This window comes from Lutra lutra, chromosome 7 (assembly GCF_902655055.1).
Source record: "Lutra lutra chromosome 7, mLutLut1.2, whole genome shotgun sequence".
Taxonomy (NCBI): domain Eukaryota; kingdom Metazoa; phylum Chordata; class Mammalia; order Carnivora; family Mustelidae; genus Lutra; species Lutra lutra.
In genome coordinates, this window is record NC_062284.1 from 61,033,408 (window position 1) to 61,056,823 (window position 23,416).

Below are 23,416 nucleotides of genomic sequence, written 5' to 3' on the forward strand. Positions count from 1 at the left end.
CTCTGCCTCCTTGAGTTTGGTACCAATGCTACCATCCATGCCAGAGATTGGCCTTCATCCTTTCTCCCTGTGCTTTCTGCAGTTCTCTCCTGCTCACAGGCTTTATCCCCTGCCTTCTTGGGACTCTTCAGAACTAAACCATCCTGTGTGTATTGAAACCCAGACATACTAACCCTTAGCAATGACTGCCCTCTATGCCATTAGAAACATTAGAAGCTGTGTTCTTTTTTTTTTTTTTTTTTTTTAAGATTTTATTTATTTGAGAGAGAGAGCACAAGCAGAGGGAGCTGCAGGTAGAGGGAGAAGCAGGCTCTCTGCTGAGCAGGGAACCCAGTAGGGGACTTGATCCCAGAATCCTGGATCATGACCTGAGCTGAAGACAGATACTTAGCCACTGAGCCACCCAGGCCTCCCATAGAAGCTATTTTCTGTACCATCTAAGTTCGTTAGCTCAGTTGACTTGCCATAAGGTTCATACCTGTTTTTTCTGTTTTGATAAAAAATACTTTATTTAACTTTTATGTTTGTTATGTCCATTATCTACCATCTCTAAGAAATTACAAACTGGAACTTAACAAATTTTGAACAAAAGTTTGAAAAAAAAATCCATCTTTCTTCATATACAGTGTATTTGTTTTGGGTTGAAAGCAGTAGAGACTCTTAGAATCATTTTGATGATTATCAGAGATTTGACTCTTGACTCTTCCAGCTTTTCCCAGTAAAGTCCCTGTTTCAGTTTTCCTCTTTCTTTTCTCCTTGTAGTGGACATTTGGGAGCAATAAAAATAAGAAGAAAGGAAAGGCCAGAAAAATAGAGAAGAAAGGAACCATGAAGAAACAAGCCAACAAAACTGCTTCCTCAGGCAGTTCGGATAAAGACAGTTCTGCCGAGAGCTCAGCCCCTGAGGAAGGTGAGCCATGTGGCCCAGACCTGGGGGTGAACTCCCACTCTTGTCAGGTTGAAGCTACAGAGTCAGAACTGGGGCAGGAGGTTTGGGGCAGGGCTGCATTACAGCATGGCCTCCATCTTTATTGCAGCGGTCCCTAACCTTCACAGTGGTCATGGATCCTTTGAGAATTTGAATGAAGCAAGAGAAATACACAGTTCCCAAGGGTTAGTGAGGTGCCTAAAGCCCATCCAGCAAACCTGTGAGGAGTCCCTGCATTAGAGTCTTCATGCACTTTACAAATACCCTGCATTTTCTTTCCTTCCTCTTGGTTACACATACGTGATCTGGCTGAAGAGGAAGATTCTTGAACCACATACAAAACTCAGTGGAAAAATGTTCTTATTTTGAAACCAGTTCCAGAATTTTTGCTAAACCTAGGATGAAGGTGAACTTGTTCCAGGACTAGAATGTTAAACTTTACATTTCTAAGAAATAACATTTATGTACAAACTGGCCTGCATAGAATGGGCCAAACCTGGTTTTAAGCACATTGCTTGTGAATGTTAGCTTAAATTGAGTCAAGCAGAGTTCTTGTTAAATTGCCGGTTTAACTTAATACTCATTTGTAATGTATACTGCCTTTTTCCATCATCCTTTTTCCTGTCAAGATCCAGTTTCATTGAGAATTCACCAGTGTAATGACTCATTAAAACATTGAATATTTTAAATGCCAACTAATAAATATAGAAGAACTTGTTGAAAGTCACCATTTTTCAACCCTCATGATAATAATTGGTTAACTTAAGAAATTATGAGCCTGAGGAGTGCCTGGGTGGCTCAGTACGTTGAGCATCTGACTCTCGATCTCAGCTCAGGTCTTGATCTCAGGGTTGCGAGTTTAGGTCCTGTGTTGGGCATAGAGCTTACTTCAATACAAGGAGGGGTGGCAATGATTATCAACACTGTGGGGTCATCTCTGTGGCCTCAGGCTTCTGTAGCATAGTCTAATCTCATGTTTGGGCCTTGCTGTAGGTGAGGTGTCAGATTCTGACAGCAACAGCTCCTCCTCCAGTTCAGATTCCGACTCATCCTCAGAAGATGAAGAATTCCATGATGGCTATGGGGAAGACCTCATGGGTGATGAGGAAGACCGGGCCCGTCTGGAGCAGATGACAGAGAAGGAGAGAGAGCAAGAACTGTTCAACCGCATAGAGAAGAGGGAGGTGTTGAAAAAAAGGTAATGTTGTAATTAATTCCTTACTGATAAAATTCATATTCAGAGCCCCATCTTCCCAGAATTCAAGACTTGAAACTTCTTAAAATTTCTTTTTTTTCTTTTTAATTTTTAATTTTTTTAAAAGATTTTATTTATTTATTTGACAAACAGAGATCACAAGTAGGCAGAGAGGCAGGCAGAGAGAGAGGGGGAAGCAGGCTCCCCACTGAGCAGGGAGCCTGACACAGGGCTCGACCCCAGGACCCTGAGATCATGACCTGAGCTGAAGGTAAACACTTAACCAACTAAGCCACCCAAGTACCCCACTTCAGTATTTTCTGAATTACTTTTGCCATATTTAAATGACCAGACTTCTTCCTTATCTCATAACGTAATCTCACAGTAAAAATAAACATGTTTGTTTCCTCTAGAAATAAAGTAGTCCTCAGAATGGCACCTGGGTGGTTCAGTGTGTCAAGCCTCTGCCTTCGGCTCAGGTCATGGTCTCAGGGTTCTGGGATCGAGCCCTGCATCGGAGCAGAGAGCCTGCTTCCCCCTCTCTCTCTGCCTGCCTCTCTGCCTGCTTGTGATTTCTTTCTCTCTGTCAAATAAATAAATAAAATCTTTTTTTTTTTTAAGAAGGCAGTTCTAAAGGCTTTATTTACTTATTTTTAAATTTATTAGACTAAAAAAATTTATTTCACTTTAAAAAATTATTTTAAGGTGGATGCAGGTAGTTTTAAAGGTTGTTTGTGAAAAAAACTGACATTTGTCTAGGCTCAATTCAGACTCACTGGACAGGTGATCTGAATGAGTCACTTAACCTTCCTGCCTCAGCTTCTTCCTTGGGATTATTATAAGCCTTGAGTGAGATGATACATGTAAGCATATTGTGTAAGTAATAAGCTATTAACTTTTTAAAATAACTTCATTGAGATACATTTCACATACCATAATCTACCCATTTAAAGTGTAAAATTCAGTGGCTTTTATATATTCACAAAGCTCTTTATCTCAATAAATTTCAGAACATTTTTAACACCTAGGAGGGAAATCCTATATCACTACTAGTCATTTCTCTGTTTCCTCCCAAGCCTTCCAGCCCTAGGCAACCACTAATCTACTTTCTGTCTCTACAGATTTGGCTATTTCTGGACATTTTATGTAAATGGAATCATACACTATGTAGTCTGTTGTGACTGGCTGCTTTCACTTGGCACATTTTAGTAGTTCATCCACATAGCACATCAGTACTTCATTCCTTTTTATGGCTACATAATATTTCTTTGTATATAAAATGTATATACCACATTTTGTTTATTCATCTATTGATTGACATTTGGGTTGTTCCCACCTTTTGCTACTATGAACATTCGCGTACAAATATTTGTTTGAGTACTTACTTTCAGTTCCTTTGGATATAGACCTAAGAGTGGAATTGCTGGGTCATATGGTAATTTTATGTTTAATTATTTGAGAAACCATCAAACTGTTGTCCACAGCAGCTGCACCATTTTGCACATCTACCAGCACTGTGTATGGGTTCTAGTATCTCCACATCCTTGCCCACACTTGTTATTTTCCCTGCTGTTTGATAATAGCTACCCTGGTGGATATAAAGTAGTATTTCGGTGTGGTCTTTATTTTCATTTTCTTGTTTACTCATGATATGAGCGTCTTATGATATCTTTGTTGAGCAATTATATATCTTTGGAGAAACATCTTTTCAAATTCTTTGCCCATTTAATTAAAAAAATTTTTAATTATTTGTCTTTTTGCTGTTGTGTGGTAAGAGTTCTTTGTATAGTCTGCTTATCAAACCCTTATCAAATATATGACTTACAGATATCTTCTCTAATTCTGTAGGTTGTATTTTTCATTCTCTTGGTAGTATTGTTTGATACACAAAAATATTTAATTTTGATGAAGTATAATTTTTTCCCTTTCTTGTTCATGCTTTTATTTATTAAACATTAGACTTTTATTTATTTATTTATTAAGATTTATTTATCTATTTGACAGACAGATCACAAATAGGCAGAGAGGCAGGCAGAGAGAGAGGAGGAAGCAGGCTCCCCGCTGATCAGAGAGCCCGATGCGGGGCTCGATCCCAGGACACTGGGATCATGACCTGAGCTGAAGGCAGAGGTTCCAACCCACTGAGCCACCCAGGTGCCCCTCTTGTTCAAGCTTTTAATGTCATATCTGAGAATATGCCAAATCCAAGATCGTGAAGATTTACTGCTATGGTTTCTTGTAGGAGTCTTAAAATTTCAGATCCTTGATCCATTTTGAGATCATTTTTTTATGTGTTGTGAGGTAGGGATCCAGCTTTATTACTGGCATTTCAATATCTAGTTGTCTCAGTGACTTTTTTTTTTTTTTTTTTTACTTATTTATTTGACAGAGAGAGAGAGAGAGCGTGAGAGCAGGAACACAAGCAGGGGGAGTGGGAGAGGGAGAGGTAGGCTTCCCGCGGAACAGGGAGCCTGACGTGGGGCCCGATCCCAGGACCCTGGGATCAAGACCTGAGCCGAAGGCAGATGCTTAATGACTGAGCTACCCAGGCGCCCCGTCTCTGTGCCTCTTAAAGAGACTGTTCTTTCTGCACTCTTGGCACACTTGTCAAAAATCAATTATATATATTATAAACATATTATATACTTATGCTTATTTGTTAACTCTCAATTCTATTCCTTTTATGTATATGTTTGTCTTACACAGTTTTGTTAACTGTAGCTGTGTATGTAGTCAGTTTTTAACTTAGGAAGTGTGAGTACTCCAACTTTGTTTTTCTTTTTCAGGATTGTTTTGGCGGGGCACCTAGTGGCTCAGTGGGTTGAAAACCTCTGCCTTTGGCTCAGGTCATGGTCTCGGGGTCTTGGGATAGAGCCCTGCTTCAGGATCTCTGCTCAGTGTGGGGCCTGCTTCCACCTCTCTCTCTGCCTGCCTCTTTGCCTACTTGTTATCTCTGTCAAAATAAATAAATAAAATCTTTAAAAAAAAAATTGTTTTGGCTACGTGGGGCCCTTTACATTTCCATATGCATAATAGTATTAGATTCTCAATTTCTGCAAAAGCAAAAAAGGCATTTGGGATTTTTTTTTTAAAGATTATATTTATTTATTGGACAGACAGAGATCACAAATAGTCAGAGGCAGGCAGAGAGAGAGAGACAGGGGGAAGCAGGCTCCCTGCCAAACAGAGAGCCTGACGCGGGGCTTGATCCCAAGACCTTGGGATCATGACCTGAGCTAAAGGCAGAGGCTTTAACCCACTGAGCCACCCAGGCGCCCTGGCATTTGAGATTCTTATTGAAATTGTTGAATCTGTGGATCAAATTTGGGAGTATTGCCACTTTGACAGTAAAGTCTTTCAATCCATGAACCTGTTATCTTTCTGTTTATTTAGGTATTCTTTAATTTCTTTGAACACTTGTCTTCCAGTTTGGGGTGTAAAAGGCTAGCACTTTTTAAATTTATTCCTAAATATTTTGTCTTTTGGTTGCTATTGTAAATTGAATTGCTTTCTTTGTTTCTTTTTGGGATTGTTCATTGTAAGTATATAGAAATACACCTAATTGTTGTATATTGATCCTGCCTCCTCCAACCTTGCTGAGCTCATTTATTAGTTTTAATAGTTTTTAGTAGATTCTTTAAGATTTTCTATGCATAAGATTATGTGAGCTACAAGAAAGACAAATTTTACTTTTTCCTTTCCAATGTGGATTCCTTCTATTTTTCTTGTCCTCCAGTATGATGTTGAATAGAAATGGTGAGAGTAGCCCTGTCTTGTTCCTGATCTGTGGAGGAAAGCATTCAGTGTTTCATCATTAGCTGTGGTTTTTTCATAGATATATTTTATCCATTTGAAGAAGTTCCTTTCTATTCTTCTTTTTTTTTTTTTTAAGAGATTTTATTTATTTATTTGACAGAAATCACAAGTAGGCAGAGAGGCAGGCAGAGAGAGAGGAAAGGAAGGGGGTCCCCTGCCGGGCAGAGAGCCCAATGTGGGGCTTGATCCCAGGACCCGGGGAACATGACCCGAGCCGAAGGCAGAGACTTTAACCCACTGAGTCACCCAGGCGCCCCATTCTTTTCTATTCCTAGTTTATTGGGAGTTTTTACCAAGACAGTTGTTAGATTTTTGTGTAATGCTTGTTCTGGGTCTGTTGAGATAGTTTTGAGGTTTTTGTACTTTATTAATAATAGTTATATTACATTGATTTTCTTATGTTGAACCAACCTTGCATATCTGGATATATCCTACTTCGTGATGGTATATCCAGTTTTTTATAAGTTGCTGGATTTAATTTGCTACTATTTTGTTGCGTTTTCTTTACTTACTTTTCTCGTAATGTCATTATCTGGTTTTGGTTATGAGGATAATACGGGCCTCAGAGAATAATTTAAGAAGTGTTTCCTCTTCTCTTTTTTGAAAGAGTTTGTGAAGAATTGGTGTTAGTTCTTTCTTTCTTAAGTGTTTAGGAAAATTCTCCAGGGAAGCCATGTGGGCATAAGCTTTTCTTTGTAGGAAGTTTTAAAACCACTATTTCAATCTCTTATTATGGGTCTATCCAGATTTTTATAGGTGGTTTGTTTTTTTTTTTCTTGAGTTAGTTTTGGTGGTTTGTCGCTTTCTTGAGATTTTTTCCATCCAAATTACCTACTTTGTTACCATATAATTGTTCAGGGTGTTCCCTTATGATATCTTTTATGTTTCTGTAAGGTCCATAGTGATGTCTCTTCTTTCATACCTGATTTTAGTAATTTGAATCTTCTGTCATTTTTTCTTGGCCTGTTTAAACAAAGTTTTGTCCGTTTTGTTGATCGTTTCAAAGAAGCAATTTCTGGTTCCATCGATTATTGTTTTGCTATTCTGTGTTTTTGTTAGTTCCTGCTCTAATTAATTCTTTTTTTCTGCTTGCTTTATATTTAGTTTGCTCTTCTTTTTCCACTCTGTTAAGGTAGAGGTTAAGTTAGTGATTCAAAATATTCTTTTTTTTTTTTTTTTTTTTTAAGTAAGCTCTGTACCCAACATGGGACTCAAACTCACAACCCTGAGATCAAAAGTCACATGCTCTATCAACTCAGCCAGCCAGCCAGCCAGCTATCCCTATCTTCCTTTTTAATGTAGGCATTTATAACTATACATTTCCCTCTAGGCACTACTCTAGCTACATCCTATAAGTTTTGTTATGTTGTGCATTCATTTTCAGTCCTCAAATTATTTTCTAATTTCCCTTGTGGTTCCATCTTTGACCCATTGGTTATTTAGGACTATGTTTTTATGTGGGTGTTTTTCCTTTAATGTTTTTATGTGTTTTTTTAAGAAATTCATTAATAGTGCTTCTTTATATCACATTACAAAAGTTCATTAACAACCCTAATTATGAATGTAAAGGATATAACAAAAGAGACTTGTGTACTGTGTTAAAAATTAAGTAAAAAAAAAAAAAAAAGATAGTTGGGATTATTTTAAAGTGTTATGAAAAGAGTTTAATGTTTATTATATTCCTGTATTCCTTCCATAATGTTCCTTGGATTCATGCCTCCCAAAATAGTTTTGTTTCATAAGAGCTTGATTTTTGTTATAGGGAAGGAGCTTAGATTGCATTTGTTGAAGAGAATAGTGTATTTATTCACAGCATATTTATTCACTGTGTTTGCTGGTGTGGAGGTGAAGGGGGGAGGCATTTTTCCTAGTGAAGAAAGATGGAGAGTGGTGGTTTTTTAAATTTTTGTTTTAAAGATTTTGTTTTTAAATAATCTCTACACCCAGCATGGGGCTCAAGCTCATAGCCTGGAGATCAAGAATCACAGGCTGGGGCGCCTGGGTGGCTCAGTGGGTTAAGCCGCTGCCTTCGGCTCAGGTCATGATCTCAGGGTCCTGGGATCGAGTCCCACATCGGGCTCTCTGCTCAGCAAGAAGCCTGCTTCCCTCTCTCTCTCTGCCTGCCTCTCCGTCTACTTGTGATCTCTCTCTGTCAAATAAATAAATAAAATCTTTAAAAAAAAAAAAAAAAAAAAAAAAAAAAAGAATCACAGGCTGTACCAACTGAGCCAGCCAGGTATCCCAAGAGTGGTGTTTTTAAGATACACAGTCTTTGTCCTAACCACCTTAAAAAAAAATGTGACAGTAGGGGCACATGGGTGGCTCAGTCATTTGAGCTTCTCAGGGCTGTGAGAGCGAATCCATGTCAGGCTCCAAGCTCAGAGCATAGTCTACTTGGGATTCTCTCTCTCTCCCTCTGCCCCTCTTCCTAGCTTTCTGTCTCTCTGTCTCCCTGAAATAAATAAATCTTTAAAAAAAAGGGGGGGCGCCTGGGTGGCTCAGTGGGTTAAGCCGCTGCCTTCGGCTCAGGTCATGATCTCAGGGTCCTGGGATCGAGTCCCGCATCGGGTTCTCTGCTCGACAGAGATCCTGCTTCCCTCTCTCTCTCTCTGCCTGCCTCTCCATCTACTTGTGATCTCTCTCTGTCAAATAAATAAATAAAATCTTAAAAAAAAAAAAAAGGGACAGTGGCTCTCTGTAGTTTCATTCTGTTTCTAATGGAACATCATTGCAATTAATCCAGAAATCAACTGTTTTCTGTTATGTGAAGATTGAAGGAGAGCTGTGTGTTACCAGCAGGGTACAATAGTATCTTGAATATTTTCTCTCATTTTAAGTCTGTTCCAGCTTAATGCTTTCAAGTGCTTCTGGTATACTTACGCTCAATATTTTTTTTTCAAAGATTTTATTTATTTATTTGACAGACAGAGATCACAAGTAGGCAGAGAGGCAGGCAGAGAGAGAGGAAGGGAAGCAGGCCCCCTGCTGAGCAGAGAGCCCTACATGGGGCTCGATCCCAGGACCCTGGGATGATGACCTGAGCCGAAGGCAGAGGCTTAACCCACTGAGCCACCCAGGCGCCCCTACGCTCAATATTTTTAATGTACCTATAAGGTTAATTGGAGTTTCTTGCAGGAAACCAAGACATTCAACTCCTTCCCCTACTTATTTCCTTTATCCTATCTAATAGAAATCAGTTTTTGTAAATACTTCATTGTCATCTAAAAACCAAACAAATATCTTTTAACCAGATTTGAAATCAGGAAAAAACTAAAAACAGCCAAAAAGAAAGAAAAAAAAGAAAAAAAGAAAAAGCAAGAAGAGGAGCAGGAAAAGAAAAAACTGACACAGATTCAAGAATCTCAGGTAGGAAATTCAGTGTTCCTTGTTATCCAAAAAATAAACCTCAGTTTTGAGTGTGTGTGTGTGTGTGTGTGTGTGTGTAAAAGATGGTTTTATTTAGAAAAAAAAAAAAAAAAAGATGGTTTTATATTAATCAGCCTAGTTCAGTTCATGCAAGACATACTGTCTTTATCTTGTAGGCTCACCAATCTCTGGACCTACCATTTCACCATTAGCCATGCTCATTCCTTAGGAATTCTTCACCCAAGTCTGCTTTTTATTTATTTATTTATTTTTAAAATTTTTTCCAAGTCTGCTTTTTAAAAAACAACTCACTGGTGTGTGAGCATTCTTTAAGGGAAAGTTGATAAACGTCCTATCCCAGGTAGCCGGATTAGGTCTGAGGTTTACTCAGGTGTGTGTCATCCTGGACTTGGTAATAAATGTAGCTGAGAAAATAAGTCATCTCTGCATTCATCATAGAAATCTTGTTAAAAATATCCACAAACATGAGCCATCTAGGGTCGCCTTCCAGAAAGTGTTTATTCCTATAATTCTTCGGCTTTCTGTTTATTAGCCAGATAAGACAGGAGTTGACTTTGTGCTCTCTCCACTTTGTCCACTAGAGGATGCTCGCTTCCCCTAAACAAGTTCCAGTTTCTGCAGCCTGTATAGATTCCCATTGGAAAACTGAATGATTAATTGTTAGGTACAAAGAATGTTGTCATTGGCTGTTAATAAAAAGAGCCATCCTACATGTTTTTGCCTTCCCAGGTAACATCCCACAACAAGGAACGGCGTTCCAAACGGGATGAGAAACTAGATAAGAAATCTCAAGCCATGGAGGAGCTAAAAGCAGAGCGAGAAAAACGGAAGAACAGAACAGGTCAGTGGGGAAAATGTAATGGCTACTTTGTCTCTATGATCATATGATTTGATGCTCTGGTACCTGTTTACATTTCTCACCCTCTTTTATAAGCTCTTTTTTTTTTTAAGTCCTTATTATGGGTAATTCCAAACACATGCAGAGAATAGTATAATGAACATCCATGAACCTGTCATCCAGCCTCAACAATCAACTCATAAACAGTCTTGTTAAATCTATATTCTCCTCTTTCATTGGGTTATTTTGAAGTAAATCACAGCATCACTGTATTTCAGCCATAAATATTTCTGTACGTGTCTTTAAAAGATAACCACTTTTGTTTTAAAAGTAACTACAGTATCATTATCACATCTAAGAAATAGTAACAGTGACTTTCTTAATATTATGAAATATCTAGCCAGTGTTCAGATATCTCTAGTTGTATAATTAAAATATACTAATTTGGTTGTTCAAATCAGAATCTTAAAAAAATCCACACATTGTGATTTGTTAGTATGTCCCCAAAGTTACTTAATCTGTATAGGTTTTCCTGTTCATCTCTTTTTTTCCCCTTGCAGCTTATTTTGAAGAAACGAGGTTCTTCGTCTTATAGTTTCTCAGATGCTGGGTACATCCCATAGAGGTGCTGAATGTGTTTCTCTGGTATCTTGAATTTCCTCTAATTTGTAGTTAGAGCTAGGGAATTGGACAACTCGGATTTGTTCTGTTTCTGTTTCAGTTTCTTTGTGGCGGGTTTTAGGTTGTGATGTATACTTCCATCAGGAGACACAAAATACCTGTGTCTTACATTTTTTTATATTACCAGCTCTGTCACTTATTTTTGCCGCAGTAACGTGAAATAAAAGACTGCTTCAAACTCATAAATACGCCTTTGCTCCTGCTTGTGGATCTGCAGTTGAGCAGTGGGTTACCTCATATGCATGTTAGCTGGGATAGTCTCCAGGCTGCAGGTTGGGACCAGCAGTCTCTCTCCCTGTTACACCTGTCTCTCTCCCTCCTCAGACCAATATACCTAGGGCACATTCTTCTCCTGGTGATTGTAGGAAGGTAATAGGGCAAGCAGAAATGCGAGATAACTCTTGAGGCCTAAACTTGACATTGGCAACGTGTGGTGTCAGCTCTTTGCATATTCCATTGGCCAAAGTAGTCACATGACAAGCCCATTGTTAATGGCTGGGAGGACTCCTGAGTCACATGGCAAAGGACATGGGTACAGAGAAGGATGAAGAATTGAGAAATAGTAATATGTTCTATCCCAGCAGCCATTGGTAATCATTACCTGGATCATTTAATTCATTATGAGTTGCAAAATGGTGATATTCTAATCCCTCATTCTTCATTTATTATCTGGTCTACTTTTCATAAAAAGAAACTTCTAATCAGCTATTTAGTTATCGTTAGGTACATTTTGTATAAAAAAGGCAGAATAAATGCTGGCTTTTTTTTATACTTTTATTACTAGTTTTCAAAAGAATAAGATAGTACCGGGGCGCCTGGGTGGCTCAGTGGGTTAAAGCCTTTGCCTTCGGCTCAGGTCATGATCCCAGCGTGCTGGGGATCGAGCCCCGCATCGGGCTCTCTGCTCCGCAGGGAGCCTGCTTCCTCCTCTCTCTCTCTGCCTGCCTCTTTGCCTACTTGTGATCTCTGTCTGTCAGGTAAATAAATAAAATCTTTAAAAAAAAAAAAGATAGTACCTTAGCAGATTCCAAAGGTGACCTCTGTGGTTTCTTTGCTTATTGTGTGTGTGTGTGTGTGTATGTGTGTGTGTGTTTGTACATATGTATGTATTTTTTAAAAGATTTTGTCTATTTGAGAGAGAGAGAGAGAGAGAGAGAGAGAGCACAAGTGGAGGCGGGGAGAAGCAGACTCACCACTGAGCAGGGGGCCCCCATACTGGGCTGGATCCCAGGACCCTCGGATCATGACCTGAGCTGAAGGCAGAGGCTTAACTGTGACTGAGCCACTCAGGTGCCCCTATTTGCTTATTTTGAATATCACGTGAATTCATGGATTTAAACATCCTTTTGTGTATTTTAATCCCTTTCAGTTATTATTGACTCTCAAATTGTACCATCTTCAGTCACTAGCCTGAGTCCTTTTGATGTGAGATCTCAGTAGTCATTAGTATCCTTGTTTTCTGGATTTTGAATCTGCCATTTCTCTAAAGAGTCTTTTTATGAGAAACTGTTACTAGACACCATAGTCTAGATATAAGGAGGGCTCATGCTACTGGGTTGGCTACTACTTCTAAGCTTTTCAGTACATACAGCTAGCTTTTTTTTTTCTTTTTTCTTTTTTAAGGGTAAATTTTACCCTTTTGAGCTCCATTTCGGAATCAGAGGGAAAAGGTTTTTGTTTTGTTTTTTATAATAGCATTATTGAGATAAAACAAAGGTAGTAGGATGCCTGGGTGGCTCAGTCAGTTAAGCATCTGCCTTCAACTCAGGTCATGATCCCAGGGTCCTGGAATTAAGTCCCTACTCAGCAAGGAGCCTGCTTCTCCCTCTACCTGCTGATTCCCCTGCTTGTGCGCTCGCTTGCTCACTCGCTATCTCTCTCTCTGACAAATAAATAAATAAAGTCTTTAAACAGAAAGAAAAAAAAAGACAAAGGTAGTATACTCTTTACTCATTTGAAGTATACAAGGCAGTGGCTTTTAGTATATTCACAAAGCTGTGAGATAAAACTCAGTAAATTTTAGAATGTTCCATTACTCCAAAAAGAAAATTTGTATCCCTTAGCCATCACCGCCCCCCCACCCGAGACCTATCATCCCCCAGTCTTAGGCAACCTGTAATTGACTTTCTGTCTCTGTAGGGTTGCTTGTTCTAGACACTTCATATTTCACTTAATATTTTCTTTTAAAAGTACATGCTATTTCCTAGATTTATTCATGTTGTGATATGTATTAGTTCATCAGTGGATTTATATGTTTATTTTATCCATTCACCTGCCAGTGAACATTAGGGTTGTTTCCAGTTTTTGACGATTACAGATAATGCTGCTGTGAGCATTTGCATATAAGTCATTGGGTAGACATATGTTGTCATTTCTCTTGCATATTTGCTTAGGAGTGAAATTGTTGAGGCATATAGTAGCTCTGTGTTTGACCTTTGAGAAACTATAAGACTGGCACCTGGTGGGTGGCTCAGTAGGTTAAGCGTCTGCCTTGGGCTCAGATCATGATCCCAGAGTCGTGGGATCAAGTCCCGCATTGGGCTCCCTTTCCGCTGGGGAGCCCCCTTCTCCCTTTACCCCTCCTCCCTGCTTGTCATCTCTCTTTCTCAAATAAATAAAATCTTTAAAAAGGAAAGAAACAAAAGAAACTACCAGACTGTTTTCCAAAGAGGTTTTTTTGCATTCCCACCAGCAAAGTATAAATGTTCCAGTTTTTCCACATCTTTACCAAGACTTGTCTTTCTGGGAATGAAGTGGTATTTCTTTGTGATTTTGATTTGCATCTTCCTAGTGATTAGTGGCTTTGAGCATCTTTTCATGTGCTTATTGACCATTAGGGTATCTTTGCTGAAATGTCTGTTCAAGTTCTTTGCCCATTTTGTATTTTGTATTTTCAAAGATTTTTATTTATTTATTTAAGAGAGAGTGAATGAGAGAGAACATGAGAGGGATAAGCAGACTCCCCATGGAGCTGGAAGCCCGGGACTTGATCCTGGGACTCTGGGATCATGACCTGAGCTAAAGGCAGTCACTTAACTGACTGAGCCTCCCAGGCACCGTCTTTGCCCATTTTTTAAATCATGTTCTTTGTTGTTGAATTTTGAGTTCCTCAAATATTTTGAATATTAATCCCTCATTGTATAGATGATTTGCAAGTATTTTCTTCCATTCTGTAGGTTTCGTTTCACTCTTGCTAGTATCTTTTCATTGCATAAAAGTTTTTAATTTTGATGAAGTACAATTTAGCTTAATGTTTTTTCTTTTGTTGCTTATGCTTTTGGTGTCATATCCAAGAAATCATTGCCAAATCCAGTGTTGTGAAGCATTTCCCTTATGTTTTCTTCTAAGAGTTTCATAGTTTTAGCTCTTACATATAGGTCTTTGTTTTTTGGTTTTGGTTGGCTGGTTGTTTGGTTTGATTTGGCTTGGTTTGGTTTTTAGACAGAGAGGATGGGGAGGGGCAGAGGGAGAGGGGGAGAGAGAATCTTATTTGGAGCCCTGTCCAGGGCTCCATCTCACAACCCTGAGATCACTGAGCCAAAATCAAGGATCAGACGCTTTACAGACTGAGCCACCAGATGCCCCACATTTAGGTCTTTGATTCATATACAGTATAGAGTAAGGGGCTAAGTTCTGTTTTGTTTTGTTTTCACATGGTATGTTCAGTTTTCTCAGCACTGCTTTTGAAAAGACTTATCATTTCCCACATATATACCCAACAAGGGGCTTGAACTCATGGACCCTGAGATCTTATAATATTTTTTTTAAAGATTTTATTTATTTATTTGACAGAGATCACAAGTAGGCAGAGAAGCAGGCAGAGAGAGGAGGAAGCAGGCTCCCTTCTGAGCAGAGAGCCCGATGCAGGACTCCATCCCAGAACCCCTGGGATTATGACCTGAGCTGAAGGCAGAGGCTTTAACCCACTGAGCCACCCAGGCGCCCCTGGACCCTGAGGTCTTACTTAAGGAAACAAAAATCTTCCTTAAGGAAACAAAACAAAACAAAGTTTCCAAATCAAAGCTCCTAAAGAAGATATATTCAAAGAGATTTAGTATCTATACCTTTCTATTTCATCCCCAGCCTCCCTTCTGTAACAGGCAACCTTTTAAAAAATTTTTTTAGATCCTATCCTAGCCTATCCTATCCTATCCTTTTTTTTTTTTTTTTTAAATGAAAGGATGCAGATTCACCTTCCATCTTAGATTAATGGTAGCTCACCATACATACTTTCCTCTACATTGCTTTTTTCACTAACCACAGATCCTAGAGGTCACTCCTTAGTTTTTATATAACATAGTGATTGGTAGATGATTTTTTTTTTTTTAAAGATTTTATTTTTATTTATTTGACAGAGAGAGATCACAAGTAGACGGAGAGGCAGGCAGAGAGAGAGAGAGAGGGAAGCAGGCTCCCTGCTGAGCAGAGAGCCCGATGCGGGCCTCGATCCCAGGACCCTGAGATCATGACCTGAGCCGAAGGCAGCGGCTTAACCCACTGAGCCACCCAGGCGCCCGATGATTTTTTTTTTTTAAGTTTTATTTTATTTAAGTAATCTCTACACCCATTGTAGCGTTTGAACTCGTGACTGGAGATCAAGAGTCGCATTCTACTGAGCCAGCCAGGTGCCTCTAAAACTACCTGTTTTTGAAATATAATTTTATTGGAAAGCAGCAATGCCCATTTGTTTCATAATTGTAGCTGCTTTTTATCTATAGCAACAAAGTTGAATAGTTGAAATAATGACCACATGAAGCCCAAACCTAAAATATTTACTGACTGCCCCTCTAAAAAAGCATTTTCTAACTCAGGATGTGGTGTAATGACTCATTCCTTTTTTTCTTTTCTTTAAAGATTTTATTAATTTTGGGGCACCTGGGTGGCTCAGTCAGTTAAGCATCTGCTTTTGGCTCAGATCATGATCCCAGGGTTCTGGGATCGAGCCCCATGTTGGGCTCCTTGCTCACGGGGAGTCTGCTTCTCCCTCTCCTCTCCACTCTTGCTCTCTCTCGCTGTCTCTCTCTCTCTCTTGCTAAAATAAAGATCTTTTAAAAGATTTTACTCATTTATTTATTAGAGAGTGTGCGCGGGAGGGAGAGGAAAAGAGAATTTGAAGCAGACTCAGTGCTTAGTGCAGAGCCCGACCTGGTACTCTCTCCCACAACTGTGAGGTCATGACCTGAGCCAAAACCAAGCGCCAGACATTGAACCTACTACACCACCCAGGTGACCCTGGTCCCTCCATAGCTGCATAGTAGTCTGTTTAGGTGGATGTACTAGGGGTGATTCAGCCTCTCCCCTATGCAGATATTTGCGTGGTTTTCAGTCTTCTGCTAATTCAGATAGTACTTTAAATTGCAAATAAAATTTTTCTCCAAGACTGTCTGAAGACATCACAAACATTTTCCCCATCTTTCTTGCCCATCTTCAAACATCTGGAGTGTAATAAAGGTAACTCATTAGAGTTGGCAACCCTTTCTGCCCACATAGCAATAAACTTCCAGCCCTTTTTTGTCTATTAAAGCTCAACAGTTGGTGCCTGAATTTTGTTTGTTTTAAAGATTTTATTTATTTCTTTGAGAGAGAATGAGTGAGAGAGAGCATGAGAGAGAAGGTCAGAGGGAGAAGCAGACTCCCCAAGGAGCTGGGAGCCCGATGCAGGACTCCATCCTGGAAGTCCAGGATCATGACCTGAGCCAAAGGCAGTCGCTCAACCAACTGAGCCACCCAGGCGGCCCCCCTGAATGTTTTTAACTCCTATTTAGCTCGGTTCTTTCTGTAACCCCGGTGATCACTATGCAGTCCAGAGAGGATAGGGCTGTCTGTTGAGTCCCTTCCCGTGTCCCGGTTCTTTTTCAAGCATAGAAGATGTTTCAGTTTCTTATTGAGAGAATGTGGATAAACATTTCCCCTTTCTTTTTAGCTGAGCTCCTCGCTAAAAAACAGCCATTGAAAACCAGTGAGGTGTACTCTGATGATGAGGAAGAGGAAGAGGATGACAAGTCCAGTGAAAAGTCAGACCGCTCATCCCGAACATCATCATCTGATGAAGAAGAGGAGTAAGCTTGTGTATATTTCGGTCTAGTGGTCAGGATAGGTGGGTTCTTTGGGGAGAAACTTAGTGTAGTTTCCAAAGTCTTCTTGTTTGGGTGGTGAACTACGACTTGGTTCAGTACCCTGAATTGTAGAGCTGAGTTCCCCAACATAGCAGTCCAAACATGTGCTCCTGCCTTTGGCTCCTAGCCTGCACCTCTGGACGTTTTGTCTGGGCCTGGCAGGTAGGCACTAACTTCATGTCACCCTCAGACTGGCCTGGAGTTTCCATTACTTTTCTTATTCTGGTAGGTTATCTGGAATGACAGCCTCACTGAAGACAGTTCATAGGAGCAGGGTTCTGTTACCACTCTTTCCTATGACTTCATTTATTTCTCTTATGGTTAATCACATGTACTTTGGTTAAGTGTTAAGAAGTTGGTAGTATTTCTGTATCTTGGTCTGATTTGTTGTTGTTTTGTTTGTTTGTTGGTGGGGTTTTTTGTTTTGTTCTGTTTTTCCAGAAAGAACACGTGCCGGAGGCTGGGGGTGGGGAAGGGACTGAGGAGGGAGAGAGAAAATCTTAAGCAGGCTCCATGCCTGTGTGGAGCCCAACATGGGGCTGGATATCGCAACCTTGAGATCATGACCTGAGCCAAAATCAAGAGTCGGGGACACTTAACCGACTGAGCCACCCAGGCACCCCTTGATCTGTTTTTATGAGGAACACTTTTCCCATTACCCTTTATTCCTCACAGGAAAGAAGAGATCCCTCCCAAATCACAACCAGTCTCCTTACCCGAGGAATTGAATCGGGTTCGATTATCACGGCATAAGCTAGAGCGTTGGTGTCACATGCCCTTCTTTGCTAAAACGGTCACAGGATGTTTTGTACGGATTGGCATTGGAAACCACAACAGCAAACCAGTTTACCGGGTTGGTGTTTCTTTCCATGGACAATTGTCCATGTTTTAAATATAATGATTCTTGACTGGGAGTAGGAGCTGCTGAACAAGTCTGTCACTTTTCTGCTACCATTTGATGGGAAAATAGACTCTTATTGAGATGCCTTTAGAATAATGACAGTCTGAGGTAACCAGAGATTGTGCATGACCTGCTGCCAGAAAGAGTCTTTGGAGCCCAGTGGCGGGGGGTTTAGATTTAGAATAACTCTCTTTATTTTTCCTTTCATATAAAAATGAGGAGAGAGTCATTTAGGGGGTATTCATTGGGAGTTACATAATCTGGAAGCTTTGTTCATTTGAAAAATAAATAAATGAAAAATTTCCATGTTACATACTGAGTGACTTCTGAAGCAGAATTATATTGAGATTTAAAAACAAACACAAAAACACAGAAAACCACCCTCCAACCTAATAGAGGTGGTTTTGTGAGTTCTGCCTCTATGATCTGAATGGCTGGAACATAGCTGTTTGATTATTTTTTTTCCTTTTCTTTTTGTTTGTTTTAGCCTGGGTTGTACGGTTTTAATATGTGTTTACCTCCTTCTGTGAGGACCAGCAGCCATGCTGTGTCCCAGAAAGCTTGACAAACAGAAACTGACTTCTATGGTCTTCTTACTTGCTTAATAAAAGTGACCTCTGAGATCCCAAGCACATCCCTTAGTAAGGTAGAATGAAGTCAGAGGGGACACTCCTGACAGCTGCACCAGGCTAACTGCCGCCTCTCCTGGCGCTTGCTCACTCTGTGTTCAGGGCTCCTGGTGCTTGGCCATCTGAGTTCTGAACCTGAGGAAGGGGCCCAGAGCACTTGGAAGTTATGGGGTCCTCTCAGTGCAGGGTCACTCATCCACAGCTTAGGTGGGAGTGCGGTGGAGAGCTCTGAAAGGGTCTCTTTTTAACTGGCTTCGCTGTCCTTTCACTTAGGTGGCTGAGATCACAGGCGTTGTGGAAACCGCCAAAGTTTACCAGCTCGGTGGCACCAGGACAAACAAAGGGCTACAGCTACGGTAGGGGAGGCACTGCTAGGACGGCTTCTACTCCTGCTGCCCACGGGCACTGCCTGGTGGGGCTGCCATACTTGCCCCGTGGGGCATTTCCTGTTAGAGGGAACTTGGAGGGAAGCTTATTCTCCCTTCACCTCTGGGAAAGGTAGGGGAGATCCGGGACAAGAAGTGGGAGGACATAGAAAAGGAAAAAGGCTGTTTGGGAGCTCCCTGCCACCCAGAGCCCTGCGGGCATGTCCTTGGTGACTATGGTCAAGAGGCTTGCTTCTGGTCCTGGCACTGTCCCTCACTAACCTGACCTTTGACAGTTCAAGCCGCCTTTTAGGACTTGGTTTCCTCTTCAGTAACATGATCTTTATGGAGTGCTTGCTACGTGCCACTGTTCTGGGCATCAGGATAGAGGCAAAAACAAAGTAGATACACTTAAATCCCTGTCCTCTTGGAGTCTGAAAATTCTAGAGATCCCGTGTAAGAAGTAGAAGCAGTTTGCCAGGATCACTGCAGGTAGCAGCTGATGCATTCGGCTGTACCATGGCCTCATTTGGTCTCTGTGGTCTCCATTCCCTTCTCCTGTCCCCATTATCTTTCCTGGTCTGTTTTAAAAGAGCCAGTTGGGGTAGGCAGTGACCATGACATGCAGAGAGTGACTGTCACTAGGAGAATGGCACTGACTCACTTAACTTTGCCACCATAGGAGTCAGTCAGAAGGCAGTGTGCTTTCTCTCAAGGGAATGGAGTTTCCTTGTCATTCAGGTATCTGCATAATATTTCATACTCTTGATGCCGGATAACTGTGACAAATTTTATGGTAAATGGGCTTTTGAGGCACTGGCCAGGTTCATTTTTTCCCCAATGCTAGCTGTGATTCTTTATCCTGGCTGCCCATTAGAACAGCCTGGGAGGTACTTTTTGTTTAATTTCATCATTCTGATTCAGTTGAACTACAGTGGTGCATTCACATTAGAATTTCTACAGATCTTTCTGGGTGATTCTAAACGCTGGCCAGGGTTGAGAACCACAGAGATGGGTGGTTCACAGTCTGGTTGGGTTGCCTTGCTGCTACTGCAGGTAACATACCCATTCTTGGAGATGCTGTCTCTTTTTTATGTAGGCATGGCAACGACCAACGAGTGTTCCGCCTAGAATTTGTCTCAAACCAAGAATTCACTGAAAGCGAATTCATGAAATGGAAAGAAGCGGTAAGTGGATAATGGCACCTAGCACTTTGTGAAAAATCTGAGAATGTTTCCAGAATCTCTTATTAATGACCTTTTGTCATGTTTTGGTCTAGATGTTCTCTGCTGGCATGCAGTTGCCCACTCTAGATGAAATCAATAAGAAGGAGTTGTCTATTAAAGAAGCTCTTAATTATAAATTCAATGATCAGGACATTGAAGAGGTAAGAAACCTAGTGCCCCAGAGACTGGAAATTTTCAGTAAGAACCGGTGTTCAAGAAGATCGTGACTTTCTTTCCTTTCCCAGTATCTGGACGTTTTTATCTGTGCTACTATTGCAGAAGGATGAGAGAATATTGCTATTAACTACCTTATTCATAGTTCATCCAGATTTTCTCTGTACATTCTCATTTGAAGTCCTAGAGTAAAGAAGTGTACTTCAAGTTCAGGGATCTGTATTCTGCTAGGCTTGGTCCTTCAAGAGTTTCCTTTCTCCAGAACATTTTTGTAAAGTTCTTTGATCTCTGTTCTCTTGGGCAGTGGCTAGCCTTACAGTACCAGGTCCTTAGGCTGCTGCTGCTTATTGGTGCATTTTCCTTCAGACTGTGCCAGAAGAATCTCTGTGACCCTGGAAGCAGCATGGTATCCCTTGAAATGAATTCGCTCTGTCTCTCTGGGGCTTGACACTGCTATAGAAAGAGCAGCCCCCTTTTAACTAGCTGCTAGCCTCCAAAATGGCTCCTTTACCCTGTCTGCAGAAGTAGTGTAGGAATACCTCACTGCCGGTATCTCCTCTCTGGTACAGATTGTGAAAGAGAAGGAAAGGTTCAGGAAAGCTCCACCCAACTATGCTATGAAGAAGACTCAGCTGCTAAAGGAAAAGGTGAGGACTTGCACTTGAATCTCCTTTCTTGTCCTGTAAGATGTGGAAATCAGACTTGTTCATCCCCTGCTCAGTTAGTGGTGGCAGGATTGGGCTCCAGAGGAAGCAACACGGTGCCTTCCTGGCATCTAGGCACCATCCCTTGGCCATTTTTCTTTCTGTAAATTGTGTCCATTCCGTTCCCTTTACTTTCCTAGTCCCTTTTGTTTTGTGTGTAATAAGACAGAAGCCAGGGTCCTCTCAGCACTAGGTCTGAACAGATGATGCTGCCAAGCCCAGCTGAGGTGGGTGGCTTTCCATTTTTCACATCAGGATGGGGGGTGAGCCTTGGTAGGGTGAGTGAGCCCCACGGGGCCTGAGTTCCAAGGTCAGTGTTACACATCCCTGTACCAGGGGCCCTGGGCCAGATAGGATACGGCAGGGTGTTAACTACTATAATAAGAATTATACCTTGCATTTGTAAAGTTTGTTTTCAGTGTCCTTTCATATTTCCTGTCATTTGTTCATCATGTGAGCTGTCTTGCCTGTGCTGGAAGTAAGGGGAGACATGATACAAGGCCTGTAATAGCCAAAAACTAACACGTCTCTCTGTGTACAGGCCATGGCTGAGGATCTGGGGGATCAGGACAAGGCCAAACAGATCCAAGACCAGCTGAATGAGCTGGAGGAGCGGGCAGAGGCCCTGGACCGCCAGCGAACCAAGAACATATCCGCCATTAGGTGTGTTACAGAACCTCGGGCTCCCATTCTGAACCCACAGACCTTGCCACAATCATCAGGCCAGCCTGTGGCCTTGCACGCACAGCGCTGGTTCCATGTGGCTTCAGGGTCAGGGCTGAGGGCTTCCCTCCCTCCTTCCACAGCCCACTGACTCACCCTCTTACTCCCCCACAGTTACATCAACCAGCGGAACCGGGAGTGGAACATTGTGGAGTCTGAGAAGGCCCTTGTGGTGAGTAAGACAACTTTATTTAGATCACTGAAAACAATTTTAATTAATAAAATGATAGGAAATCTTCTGTACATCTTGTTCCCATTTATTTTTCTAATTACTGACGTTAACATGTACAATTCACGTACATGGGCTCTGGGTGCACACACAGACCCATAAGATTGATCAATTGATGACGACAAGCAGTAATCTCCTGCCCATCTTACCCTCCCCATCCCTTAGCCTCTACTCCACAGGTGTTCATTTTTATCGACTTTTGCTTTTGTTCTTTCTGTTGTTGCCCCCATATCTGCTCTGGTCTTGAAGGGAAGACGATGATAGACCACTTTTGACTTTCTTTAGCCCTTGAAAAGACTGTTATTGGGGCACCTGGGTGGCTCAGTGGGTTAAAGCCTCTGCCTTCGGCTCAGGTCATGATCCCAGGGTCCTGGGATCGAGCCCCACATCGGGCTCTCTGCTCAGCAGAGAGCCTGCTTCCTCCTCTCTGCCTATTTGTGATCTGTCTGTCAAATAAATGAATTTAAAAAAGAAAAGAAAAGACTGTTATTTATACGTAAGTTTAGGATAAATGAAAGGCGGGGGAGAAAAAAAGACAGTTCTGTAATGCACACTGTCTGTTTTAGGCTGAAAGTCACAACATGAAAAACCAACAGATGGATCCCTTTACCAGGCGGCAGTGCAAACCTACCATCGTTTCTAACGTGAGTGCCGAAAGAGGACGTTTTAGTCAGGACCTAGATTCTAGGACATAAAATGAATTCCATTAGGAGATTAATAAGGAAGTTAAAAATAATGTTGTCTTAGTGGGATTTGCATGGCTCAAACTCTTAGGTCTGGCTACCTCTTTTTTTTTTCTTTTCAATTTTTTTAAAATCTTGCTGTAGGACGTACAGAGAGTGAAAACCTGGCATGGATTTGTAGACACCTCCAGACTCCCTGCTCTGTCCACCCCCACCCCCACCCCCGCTGGTGTCAGGGTGGGTTTACCAATGCAGCAGACATGAGGAATGTGGAGGCTGGGCCACCTAGGGCCAGGCCAGCTTGGGGCTGGGCTTCAGAGCTTTAATTGCTGTTCTTTGCTGCCTTGAGGAAAACCCCACTGAGCTGCTGATGGGTCCACTGTGGTGCTTGTCATGTTCGTGGTGGTTGATGGGAAAGAATCTGGCGTAGCACTGTGTGAGTGTTAAATACTCTCTGAAATAATGTAATTTCTCTCTCAGTCCAGAGACCCAGCTGTTCAAGCTGCCATCTTGGCCCAGCTGAATGCAAAATACGGTTCTGGAGTATTACCAGATGCTCCAAAGGAAATGAGCAAGGCAAGTATGGTACTGCCCGGAGGCCCGCAGAGCAAGGCTGCCGGCCCGGATGCCCGGCCTGGCGTAGGCCTGACTCATCTCACCCAAAGGAACATCGCCTCCCACCTGCAGTCCATTCTCAGTTCTGATTCTTAACAAATACGATAAACAGCTACTGAATTTTAGTCGGACAACCTAAATGCTAAACCCAACGCCACTACTTAAGTAAGGCCTGGATTACAGCATTAGGTGACTGACACGTAGCC

General features: G+C 41.4%; 1 protein-coding gene across 1 annotated transcript in view; it reads left to right on the forward strand.

Moving 5' to 3' along the window:
- The window catches only part of RTF1 (RTF1 homolog, Paf1/RNA polymerase II complex component), a 54,411-nt gene that overhangs the window by 27,879 nt on the left and 3,116 nt on the right, over positions 1–23,416 (forward strand). Inside the window, exons 3-16 of the mRNA XM_047737616.1 lie at positions 763–910; positions 1,922–2,126; positions 9,191–9,305; positions 10,056–10,167; positions 16,769–16,904; positions 17,637–17,814; positions 18,765–18,847; positions 19,956–20,043; positions 20,136–20,243; positions 20,826–20,903; positions 21,502–21,623; positions 21,798–21,855; positions 22,479–22,556; positions 23,076–23,171. Of these exons, the coding sequence (XP_047593572.1) occupies positions 763–910; positions 1,922–2,126; positions 9,191–9,305; positions 10,056–10,167; positions 16,769–16,904; positions 17,637–17,814; positions 18,765–18,847; positions 19,956–20,043; positions 20,136–20,243; positions 20,826–20,903; positions 21,502–21,623; positions 21,798–21,855; positions 22,479–22,556; positions 23,076–23,171 (1,605 nt within the window). The remainder of the gene's footprint in view (positions 1–762; positions 911–1,921; positions 2,127–9,190; positions 9,306–10,055; positions 10,168–16,768; positions 16,905–17,636; positions 17,815–18,764; positions 18,848–19,955; positions 20,044–20,135; positions 20,244–20,825; positions 20,904–21,501; positions 21,624–21,797; positions 21,856–22,478; positions 22,557–23,075; positions 23,172–23,416) is intronic.